General features: G+C 40.9%; 1 protein-coding gene across 4 annotated transcripts in view; it reads right to left on the reverse strand.

The window, feature by feature from the left end:
• LOC130175933 (voltage-dependent calcium channel subunit alpha-2/delta-4-like) overlaps positions 1–12,798 on the reverse strand; it is a 118,797-nt gene that overhangs the window by 61,186 nt on the left and 44,813 nt on the right. For all 4 annotated transcript variants that reach the window (XM_056386642.1, XM_056386640.1, XM_056386641.1 and 1 more), the window contains 6 exons: positions 7,284–7,365; positions 3,745–3,861; positions 3,419–3,478; positions 2,125–2,287; positions 1,904–2,035; positions 1,296–1,356 (listed from right to left, as the gene is read on the reverse strand). In XM_056386642.1, coding sequence (XP_056242617.1) covers positions 1,296–1,356; positions 1,904–2,035; positions 2,125–2,287; positions 3,419–3,478; positions 3,745–3,774 — 446 coding nt within the window. In that variant the 5' untranslated portion in view covers positions 3,775–3,861; positions 7,284–7,365. The remainder of the gene's footprint in view (positions 1–1,295; positions 1,357–1,903; positions 2,036–2,124; positions 2,288–3,418; positions 3,479–3,744; positions 3,862–7,283; positions 7,366–12,798) is intronic.

The following is a 12,798-nucleotide window of genomic DNA, read 5'->3' on the forward strand; positions in this document are numbered from 1 at the left end:
TTGTGATTTTGTGTTTTTCAGTCGGTGTTTGTGAGAATTCGGTTGTGATTGCACCAAATTAAACTGATTTACTTTCAGAGAGAAACTTATTTCTGTCTGTTTTGACATGATGAGAATCAACAAACACAGAACAGCACATTTTTAAAGAGGAAAACTTTTATGCCTTTGAAGCTCAAACTGAATCTGAACCTGAAACCTGAAACTCACAGAATCTAGTTCCTTCAGGCCTCCTTCATTACAGGACTTCATGTGCCTGTGTCCATGCTGCTGGGGAGTTCACACCTTTATTAACAGGCTAAGCTCTGGCAACCCATCTGCCCCAGTGTTTACAGCGAACCAAGATAAGCATTTAATATAATCCATATCAGTAAACACAGTTAATTCAATGGGTTCGGACGGGTCAACAAAACAAAACAGCTCAGCTGAAATCTCTGCCAGCTCCGCTTCACTCCAGCAGTTTAAAACAACCTCTGTGGACACTTCCTGTTAACACCTCTTAGACAGGAAGTGAGGATAACAGTTGAGCGTAACATATTAAATTTTGGATATCACCCGATAAAAACCAACTCTAAACCACTGCACTGGTTTCACAGTCGGTAACATCTGCCTCTAGTGGTCTCTCAATCAAAATAATAACTAAAAAACTTTGTTTGGTGACGTCGTGAAGCAGCGTGGGATCATGGGAGTTGTTGCCGTCGGCTTCTCCTGGTTTGGATTCCTTCAGTGTTGGTGGTTCAGGAGGTTTTTACCAGCAGCTGAATTATCCTCAGAGGTTTCCTCCTCTCCACAACAAACACACCAGGGGATTAAAACCAGTAGAAACACTGAATAAAAACAGTTTCATGTTAAAAATCTGTGATTCCCCGATGCAGTTCAGCGGACATGAGACGTCGGAGAAGAGTTGGGATCTGAGACTGATGATAACCTTTGTTTTGATTGTTTCTTTAATAACTTATGAACCAGATGTTCAGCAGGTTTTTACCAGCAGCTGAATTATCCTCAGAGGTTTCCTCCTCCTCTCCACAATAAACAGACCAGGGGATTAAAACCAGCAGAAACAAGTTTAACTTTTAAAAAAGTCAGAGATTCGCCGACGCTCTGCGGCAGACACAGGACGTCTCTGAGCTGAGCTGTCTAACATTTCCTCAGCTTGTTTCTCTGATAACTTCAGATCCAGACGTCCGACGACTAAAATCCTTCATCTGGTTCAAATATCGAGTTTAAAACCACCGAGGTGTAAAAACAACATATAGAACAGAGGTCTTGTTTTTTTAAAACATCATATCTGAACTCACCAGTTTCTGTTCCTGCAGTCAAACGCTGCCACACCGTTTGCGTCTGGAGTCCATTTAATACCTGACAGAGAAAAACTTCAATCACCCAAGGTTCATCATTCATCTGTCATTATCTTGTAATTAATCAGGTCGTTAACATAGTGATTGTGCATTTTCTAGCTGTTGTGGAAAAAGTATTCAGATCATACAACATAATATTTTAGATTACAAGTAAAAGTACAAAAGTATTAGCTTTTTAATTTTATTAACGTTGTATTTTAACTGATTTATTTGGTTTAATCTTTAACACTGCATCATGTTTTATAATCTGATCATTTGTTTTGTGCGTTAAATCTGTAAAGTAAATACTGTCTGCAGCTGTCCGATAAATATAAAGTAAGTAGAGTACATAAAAATGACAGTACTTCAGTAAATGTACTTGTTATATCACTGTTTTCTTGTGGACTTGAGCGGTTTGACAAAAATATGACACAATAAAATGAAACAAAAAGGTAAAGCAATGTATTCTCTTTAGTTTCTAAAGGGAAATTCAGACGAAGTTGTTCTTTAAATAAACATTTACAAAAAACTCCGGATCTCCTGGACTTTAAACTGGAACATGAACCCACCGGGGTAAATCCTGAAGAAGCCGGTGGAGCTGCCGAAGTACTGCCAGGTGAGCGTGGGATCCTTCTGGAAGTTACTGATGAAGACGTCGTTTAACGCCTCTGAGTTGTAGATGGCGTTGAGGATGTTGGGATCTGCACACAGAGGACAGAAAACACAGACACAATATCAGAGACCGTCTCCACATCCACGGGGTAACAACGCAAACAGAACGACCTCTGACCTTTGTTGTAGACGTTGGTGGGGACCTGGATGTTGCTCTGCTGCGTGTTCACCAGCAGCTTGTTGAAATGTTCGTTCTCCTCCAGCGGGAACTCTCCGCCCAGTTCCGCGTAGTTCCCGTCCTCGTCCATCGTGTTGATCATCATGGAGTTGTAGTAATCAAACTAGACAGGAAGGGGACATGACAAGGTTCCTTTCAGAATAAGACACTGAGTTATTGAAATGAATAAACGTAGATCCTGTGTCGGCTCAACCAACCAATGAAATGACATCCATCCACATTAAGATAAATAACGGGAATTTAGAAAGTAAGATGTCAGAATACACACAAAAAAAAATACAGATTTCACTTGACTATTGATTCACTTCATGTTTCACTGTTATAAATATTTTAATTAATACTTTGTTTGGTTGGATCTGCTCTAATATTTGGACCTAAAATTGTTGAAGATGGTGGAAAAAAGGGTTAAAAACACTGTGAAACCTGTTATTTTTAATTTTTTAATTTGAAGATTGTTCATTTGATATTTTATTATTATTATTATGTACTTTAAATAAGTCACATTTTCATTCTCTTTCAACTTTGAAACAATTACACGTTCGTTTATGATGCAGAAAATAAACTGGAACCTACACAATTCATGTAGGCTAAGATGTGATATTCAACATAGAGAGATAATTCATGCAACTTGCTATTAATGACCTTTAATGGGACTTTCAGTGAAACAATGAGTTCAAGAATGTACAACTGATTGGTACAAGTGTAAAAGAATCTCCAATTAAGAATGAACAATGAATGAATGGTGACTGAATCTGCTTTACTGCTTCTACCCATCACTCCTTTTATATATCTTTTTCAGCTGGTCATGTGACCTTCTTATGGCCCAGTGTTTATTTTCTATATGTAGCGTCTCTGCTGCAGCGTCGACCCAGTTCCTTTACAGGATCAGTGAAGTTTGATCTAATCTGATTTCAGGTGTCAGCTGAAGCTTTAAAGCTTCAAGCTGCTGCAGAGTCCGCTGAAGACCGGCCTACTGTCACCGCTGATCCAGACACAGTTAGCATGCTAATGCTACAATTCATCTTACTTCACCGGTGAACCCAGGTAAACCCAAGACTAACAAGAACTGTGATGATTGTGTTGACTTTAACTTTTGAAGGTTTAAGCACGTTTTATTTACTGGAATGGTCCTTTAAATTACATGAAATGGTCCTTTAAATTTCATAGAATTGTCTTTTAATTTTTATGAAATGGTCCTTTGAATTTCAGCCAGTCAAGACAAAAGAAGACGAACCTCTAACGTGGCGTTGAAATCGTGGTACAGGTCAGCGTCCTCTGCCGACTCTGCCAACCTCTGAGACAAGAAACAGAAAAAACAGAACTCTAACACAGCACAAACGTGTTTAAAATGTATTTGGGGGAGATTTATAAAAACATGTGGTGTATCATCTGAGGGATGATCCACAACAAGGTGCTGCTGTCTCTTTATCATTGTCACATTGTTACTTGAAACATCGTCATTACAAAAATACCAATTACAGCCGCTTTAATGTGACTGCAGCTGTTTTACAACACAGCTCAGGCTCACACTCAGGCTGCAGCAAGCATCATCATCCTCACCTTCACTGACTTCATCTTGCTTCCCAACATGCGTTCGATTTCATCTGAATAATCCTTCACCAAGTCGCCTCCGTCCAGCTCCACAATCTTAATGATCGGCTCCACGTCCTTCAGTTTCTGAGAGGAAACAAGAACTGAGTTTAACCTTGGTTTAAACGCAGCTTCAAAGATACAACAGCTTTGTATACATGCACTTTGTAGATATATATATATATATATATATATATATATATATATGTATATACATTGTTTATAGTAATCTTCATTACTCTGCTTAATTTGAGGACGTTTGCACAAGGTGATTGGAACAGATGAAACAGAGTGACCTCGAGCTGTTGGTAGATTGGTTTGTTTCTATCAGATAATTCAGACTGTGCATGAGACTCCCTCTCAGATTAAATCAACCGCTGTGATGTGGAGATGTGTGTGTGTGTGTGTGTGTGTGTGTGTGTTTTTTTTTTAACAACAAAGTAATCAGGTCACTTTCTCTGGATCAAGAAGCTCGAGGTGGATCAGCCAGCTGAGAGCGAGGAGGGACAAGCCCAGTCCGGTTATTTACACCCTGAATCACTCGATTAAGTAATTCACTAATTCCTATTAGTCCAAGTAACCCACTTACTGAGGTGAACACATGAGCCAAGCCAAATGTTTGTGTAACCTCATGTGAACGTCTCCAGTCTCTGATCGGAGGCCATTCACACAGAAAACCCAGAACACCTGGAACTTCAGGCCAGACTCGTGGATTTCTAATTTGTATTCTGCACCAATATGAAAGAAATATAAGGTTTTTAATTAACAGTCATCCACAGGGGATGTCTCTCTGTTTCAGTCTTCAGGGAAATTTCAACGATGCAGACTTGACCCTCTTTATTTTAGCTGCCAACACTCACCTGCTCGTCTTACATCAATGCAACAACCAGTGAATTCCCACTCTGTTTAGGTGGTTAGCTTAAAGCAGCTAATTGGAAGTTTTCTCTGCTGCTGAATGTGGGTTCTTGTGATTATCGCTTGACAGCTTCAGCCATTGTTGTGTTTACAAGGCAAGAGGGTATAATACGCCCTCTGAGCAGCGCTAAATCTTCAGGGCAGACTGGAGGATACAGTGAGTTGCTATCGGTCGCTATAGCTAGTTAGCATGCTAACTTCAGTAGAAGAAAAGACAGTAAACATTAGCTCTTGGTGAGTAAAGGAATGACGTTTGATGCAGAACTCTTCTAGACTGATAAGTAAACAGCTGCTAATGCTAACGTTAGCTATGTAGCAATAGCAAACTTTACAAACAGCTCCTTAAAGAAGCTTGATCAGCTTCTAACAATGAAAAATGGGATTCAGATGAACACAAGATTTTTTTTATTAACAAGACCAGAGGTTGTAATATGTAATATGTCCTCTGAGCAGCACTATGTCTTCAGAGCAGGCTGGAAGCTACAGTGAGTCGCTATAGGTCGCTACTGCTGGTTAGCATGCTAACTTCAGTCAAAGAAAAGACATGAAGGAGACAAGAGTTAACATTGATGTTGTTTTCCACCTCTGGAGACAGCTGTTGGTGAGTAAAGGAATGAAGTTTGATGCTGACCTTGCAACATTTCGTCTTGACTCGTAAGTAAACAGCTGCTAATGCTAACGTTAGCTATGGCAATAGCAAAACTTACAAACAGCTCCTTAAAGAAGCTTGATTACCTTCTTATAAATGAGAAATGGGATCCAAGATGAACACAAGATTTTTTCGTTTACAAGACAAGAGGTTATAATACGTCCTCTCAGCAGCACTTCGTCTTCAGGGCAGATTGGAGGCTACACAGTGACTCGCTATCAGAAAGTGACGTTATTGCTAGCTGTTAGCATGCTACCTTCAGTAGAAGAAAAGAGGCGATGGAGACAACAGGTAACATCGCTGTGGTTTTCCACCTCTGGAGACAGATGTTGGTGAGTACAGGAATGTTTGGTACTGAACTCACAATGTTTCACGTAAACAGCTGTTGATGCTAACTTAGCATTACAGCTTAGCTATGTAGCAATAGCAAAACTTACAAACAGCTCCATTAAGAAGCTTGATTCATTTCTTACAATGAGAGAAAGGGATCCCTGACGAACCAGGAACACAAAAACACAAAAACACAATCACAAGTTAGTTTAGTTTCTTTACAGGCGTGTTGTTCACATTGTGTGTTTGAAAGCAGACAAACTGCAGACGGCCTCTGATAAATCTAAATCTGACAGATAAATGGATGAATGTCTAAAATCAGAGCAGGCCACAAATCCTGACGCCGGTAAAGAGGGCTCGGTCCTCAATCTGGGCATTACCATGATCCCTGTGTGTGTGTGTGTGTGTGTGTGTGTGTGTGTGTGTTCCCTCGTAAACACACATAGACAGAAGCTATCACACACACACACACACACACACACACACACACACACACACACACAAACACACACACACAGACAAACACAAACAAGTGTACATCTAAAAACACACACACTCTCTGTTGCTCGCTCTGCCCAGTTCAACCAGTCTTCTTGCCTTTGGACCAGTTTGAGTTTGAGATTCTTTCATTATTATGAGTAAAAATAATTACATCATATCATTTGAAACCTCTAATCCAAAAACAGCCTCAACATCGAAAGGGAAAAATCCACCAAAAAAAAAACTAATTTAATCCCCAGAAAAGACAAATGACACTTTGTTCTTGTTCTAATACAAACTGTCAAAACCAATAACGTCTGATAAATGTGTCGATGATCCTAAACCTCAACAGCAAATCAGGTTTGTCTCTGTTGACACATTTACACATTCAACAGTCCAGTGTGAAGAAGTCAATCATATATATATTAAAACACACAGGAGGCAGAAATAGACCAAACTGATCTGAACCTTCAGCACCAGCCCGCGGGTCCAGTTTCTCTTTTTCTAGACTAAAGTAAATCTTCTTGATGCATAGACATATATACGCCAACGTCGCCGCCATATTGGACCGGGGCAACACTTGCCTGTAAGCTAAACCGCAGGAGCTGCAGTATTTCTGGATAAAAAGCTCCATAGCGTTTATGTTTCTCAACCGACTTTCAATGAGTCATTTACATTCAAGGGTTTATGATGTATGTGGAGTAAAAATGAAAGTTTGGCCTCCAGTTTCTGATGACCACGATAGTTTAGGCTGAAATCACTGTTTTCCAACAGGAGGAGGTGCATCAACGTCATGTTTACAGGAACTGAACGACGTGTGTGGTGGAAAATAATTCATCATCATAAAGTAATAGTAGTCATAAAGAAAAACTTTTATTTTATAAACTCTTGAATATAAAAACCACTCCCCTTTTATTTACAGGGAAGTCTCACCCAAGTCCAATATGGCGGCGACGTTGACGTGTGATCCAGCGACCACTGTGGACGTCTACGTATATATGTGTATGATCAGATAGATGTCAGAAAGCAGAGTGAAGTGAGCGGGAACACACACAGTAGGAACCTTAGGAACACAAGAATCTCTGTTCACACACAAATGAGATTTTCCTTTAAAGCTGATCTGGAGCGTCTTTACCTTCTGCAGCAGCAGAGAGCCGGAGTACGTGGTGGTGAGTTCCCGCAGCTGAACGGAGAACACCGACGCCCACTGCTGCACCCTGTAACACACACACACACACACACACACACACACACACACACACACACACACACAAGAACAATAAATAACAACTCTGGCTTCATGAAATCAGTGGAGAAGTACATTCACTCAAGTACTTAAATGTAACTTTGAGGTACTTGTACTTCACCTGCTACTCATTTTTATTTTACTTATTTGACAACTTTATTTACAATTATTTACACACAAAACATCTGATCATCCTATAAATAATGATGCAGTTAAAGGAAGAGAAGATTAGCTTCATCTGTACTATACCACTAATACTCTTCTAAATATATTACATTCTAACAGTGAAACACTTCTACGCTCTAAAGACTTTTACTTGATAATAATTTGAACTTTAACTCAAGTATAACTTCAAACGCAGGACTTTAACTTGTAATGACGTATTCTTACAGCGTGTTATTGTATGTTACAGTCTAAAGGAAGATCTTCACGTGTTGTTTGATATAAAGCAGGTCTTGGTTCTATATTAAGGTGATGTTTCTATTCTTAATCTCACCTGCTAAGCGCTAATCTCTGATTGGCTCATTTGTCACTGAGCACAACATGCAGAGATCTGAATCCAGCTGCAGTTTGACCCAGGTAACCTAATAATAAACTTAAAGCTCCTCCAGTGTAAATGTCTGTGTCCATGTGTAGTGTGATTATAGATCAGCTCTAGCTTCTATATTAATACTGTGAAAGTATCAAAGCCTCAGTCCACAGAGAAATGCACACAGCCTGTATTCAGAAACTGAGCCTTAAAACCAGCCGTCAGGACTTCTGGAACTTTGTGATGTCACAACAAAGCAGTCACCAAGCCCCGCCCACCTGGACCCACCATCCAAACCTTGCAGGATTTGGTTTCTCTGAGTGTTTTTACCTGAAATCTGCTTTATCTTTATTGGATCACTCAGAAAACAGTCAGCCAATCAGACGAGAGAAACAAACTACAACAGATAACAGCAGTGACCTGAACTTTTAAACCTTCAGATATCGAAATCAGCGCTGGATGTCTCCCCGCGTTTTTTTTGGGTGTCTGTTGCCACGGCGACGCTCTGCAGGAGCAGCGAGTTATGCGACAGAAAAAGGCCGTTAAATGTGACGGTGATGAAAGAGATTTAGATAATCTGCTCTTCATCTGGGTCACAGCAGAGAGCTGCAGGTGTCTGCTCAGCACAAACTCACAATCACACAACGACACAACAACAACACAACAACACAGAGACACAACAACACAACAACACAGAGACACAACAACACAACAACACAGAGACACAACAACACAACAACACAGAGACACAACAACACAACAACACAGAGACACAACAACACAGAGACACAACAACACAACAACACAGAGACACAACAACACAACAACACAGCAACACAGCAACACAACAACACAGCAACACAACAACACAGAGACACAACAACACAGCAACACAGCAACACAGAGACACAACAACACAGCAACACAGCAACACAACAACACAACAACACAGCAACACAGCAACACAGAGACACAACAACACAACAACACAGAGACACAACAACACAGCAACACAACAACACAACAACACAACAACACAGCAACACAGCAACACAGAGACACAACAACACAACAACACAACAACACAACAACACAACAACACAACAACACAGCGACACAGCTGCAGGCAGGGGCTGAATTACAGAGGAGCCTGAAGGAGCTGAAATCAGGTGTCATGAAAAAACACCTGACAACATTATGTTAGATCTCCACACACCTGAAGAAAAGTCTAAATGAGGTTTCATCACTTTCCCGCTCAGTCGCTCAGCACAGTTCCTCCACTCCAATATTTCTGTTAATCTCTAATTAAAACATCATCACCTGAGTGTGAAACAGGCGCAGTGAATGAAAGTGAAAGTGCTGCTGGAGGATTCACCGATGTTCAACTGTTTATAATGATGTAATAACACAAGAAAATCTACTATAAATCTGAAGAAAACTTCATCTTTTGTCATTAAGGCAGATGATGTTTGTTACTTTATCTACAGACAAATGAAGGTGTTGTTATGATCTGTGCTGTTTTCCTCGTTTTACTTTTGTCAGAAAATATTACAATAGGTTTTACAAACAGTTTTTCACACCGAATAGAACAGAACACTATGACTTTCTTATTTATATCATTTTATGTTTGTTGTTATGTTTGTATATTTTCAATTGTGAACAGTTTCATTCCTCAGTTATTAAAGAAATAAAATGATTTTGATTTTATATAGTTTGGAGTTAGTGTTGAAATATTGTCTATGATTTAATATGAACCCAGGAAGAGTTCTGTTATAATATAATGGCGGCTCTAAATCTAAATAAATAAAGACGTGTCCAAAGTTTCAGAAATGAGAAGTTATGAAAAACAAATACGAGCTGTTGTTTGTTTGGTTTTTAATCTGCCTCAGCGAGGAGAGGATATCCAGTCCAGGTGGTAAATAACTACAGACACAGGATGAAGAAAGTGTGAAGTCAGCACGGACTCACAAACACACACACACACACACACACACACACACATACACACACACACACACACACACACACAGTCGTGTGTGTGTTAGTGTGTGTGTGTTTGCTCAGCATGTGTTGAAGAACGGAGGAGTTTATTGTTCCATCTGTTCTGGACATTAATCCTCTGAGATCAGTGCACACACACACACACACACACACACACACACACACACACACACACACACACACACACACACACACACTGTGTATGTTTAAAAATACATCGTGCAGTTACAACAGCTTTCACAACAGTGGGAACTGATTATTTTCCTGATTAATCCATTAATTGTTTAATCTGAATAGTTAATAATGATATAATAGTCTCGTCTTGTCAACAGTGAATTACAGGGAAACATAAACAGCAGATCCTCAAACTGGAATAATTGTTAGATTATAAATAACTCGTCAAGTCAAATGATCTTTTTAAATTCTTCAAAATAAAAATAAAACTGTAACTGTCGCCATAAATCCTTGGTTTTCTCACCAGGATATAAGCTGCAGCATCTTTTGTATAATACGATTCAATTATCTAAATATTAACCTTATAAATAAGCCCTGATATCAACAGTGCTGATCATGAGTCGGAGCCGCAGCAGCGACACGATTCAGCGTTTAAGATCCTTAAGAGTTGGTAAAATACTCAGATTCAGGAAGTAACAATTATTCACATGAAGCGTTTTGTCTCGTGTGCGTCTCTCTCTCCACAGGCCTCAGCAAAGACAACAAACATGGCCGACCGGCTTAGAACCGCTCACGGTCCCGTGGTTCACTATTCACCCATCATCGTGTGTTATTGTGGAGAAGTTACAGCGTATCATGTGACCTGTCAGATTGTGTGACCTGTCAGATCGTGTGACCTGTCAGATCATGTGACCCGTATTTTATTGCACATAAAATACGGGAGAACAATAAAGCGCATGAGTAAAATCGCGGCGCCTCACACACTGGACCTGCTGGGGTCAGAGGTCTTGGTGAGAGCGAGGTCGGGTCATTGTGGGGTTTATATTTTACGTTACTCTGGTTTTATCTGATGCCGATCATCAGCGAGGACACAGAGCTGATGAAAACACACATCAGCTGTTGGGGGATCAAACCTGTGAGTAACAATCCTTCATAAATCCCCGTGTGCGGCCTTCAGCTCTCCACAGATTTACTTTTTAGCCTGAACTCAAGGTTTTAACAAAAGAGCTCATCGAATCACAAACAGACGCCTCCAACACACTGAACTTTAACCTGCAACTTCAATAATTCTGTTTAAAGCTCCACTTCTTCTTCTGTGTTTTATTAGAAGTGTTGATCCATAAGAAGATATATTTGTGTTAGAGAGGAGGCTCTGAGCCTCTCTTCTGTTTTCTGACTGATCCAATAAAAATAAAGCAGATTTCAGGTAAAAACACTCAGTGAAACCAAATCCTGCAAGGTTTGGATGGTGGGTCCAGGTGGGCGGGGCTTGGTGACTGCTTTGTTGTGACATCACAAAGTTCCAGAAGTCCTGACGGCTGGTTTTAAGGCTCAGTTTCTGAATACAGGCTGTGTGCATTTCTCTGTGGACTGAGGCTTTGATACTTTCACAGTATTAATATAGAAGCTAGAGCTGATCTATAATCACACTACACATGGACACAGACCTTTACACTGGAGGAGCTTTAAATAAACCAAGCCAGAGTCTTGAAAAACTATTCTGCATCAGACAGTCTGGTCCCCACAGAGTCCTGATGTAATCCTGGGATCCTGGGATTACATCAGGAGAGAAGAACTGTGTCAGGTTTTCCAAGATGTTCACTTTACTCCCATTACCTAAAAGGTTTGCACAGTGCTGTAAATCAGCTTATATCAGGCCAGTGAAGTGGACAGTCAGTCCCAGGTCTCCTCATGACTCTCTGGCCACATTTTCCATCTGTCACCAATTCTGACTAAAAAATGCCAAAAATAAATAAAAAACTAAATCCTGCATCAAGATCACCTCCACAATCTAATCATCTGATCTTTGGTGCTGAGGCTGATCTGTCCACCGACAGATTAAAACCACATCTGACTGTAACCTGGACACACAAAGAACACAGTCATCCAATGAACCTGGAGGCCACAACCTACAGGAAGAAGGTCAAACAGTCAGCAGTGCAGACGCTGACGTAATAAACACAGAAACCAGAAGCTCGCAGCTCAGAGAAGAGCCGGACTGTCGAGATATCTCAGCTCAGGATGATTAAAGACGATTTACAGCCGACCACAAACATCAGGTTGATGTTTTTTTTAATGTGAACGCCTTGTTCCTACTTTCTACCTTGTGGACGTCCAAACGTTTAACGGGACGTTCCCCCCCCTTTGGGTTAAAACCCAATCACAGTTCAGTGCCTCTGCACGACACCAGGCTCAGTGCGACCGGATGGCGGTGGTTTCCAGGGGTTTAGGTGAGTCTGACGGCGGTGGTCTCTGTCCAGGCCTGCAGCCGTCGCTCTCTGGTGGTGAATGTGGGTCAGGGTAGAAGGTGACCCCGGCTGATGGGGCGTGGCCGGCGGCCAGCGGCCAGCGAGCCATGCTGGCCCGCAGATGGTGATGGAGGAAGGGAAGCTGCAGCGGCGCAGCTGCAGAGTGACACCTTCATGCTAACGAGGCCGTTAGCATCAGAAACTACAGAGAAGAACTCGGTGCCACCTACGGACAAATCTGTGGGACCTCACTTCTAAACCTGCGTACACCACGGTGATGAGTGTCACTTGTTACGAAGAACCAGTTCTTCTGTATGTGAAAATATAGCTCCATTTAAACCCCATTAAAATAAAAAAGATAACGTGAAAAACTGAATGAATTTAGGTCAGTCTGAACAGCCGGTGGATGACTGTGCTGCTCTGTTATAAGCTGCTCCAACAACTCTGGAAA

Source organism: Seriola aureovittata, chromosome 10, assembly GCF_021018895.1.
Source record: "Seriola aureovittata isolate HTS-2021-v1 ecotype China chromosome 10, ASM2101889v1, whole genome shotgun sequence".
NCBI classification, from domain to species: Eukaryota; Metazoa; Chordata; class Actinopteri; order Carangiformes; family Carangidae; genus Seriola; species Seriola aureovittata.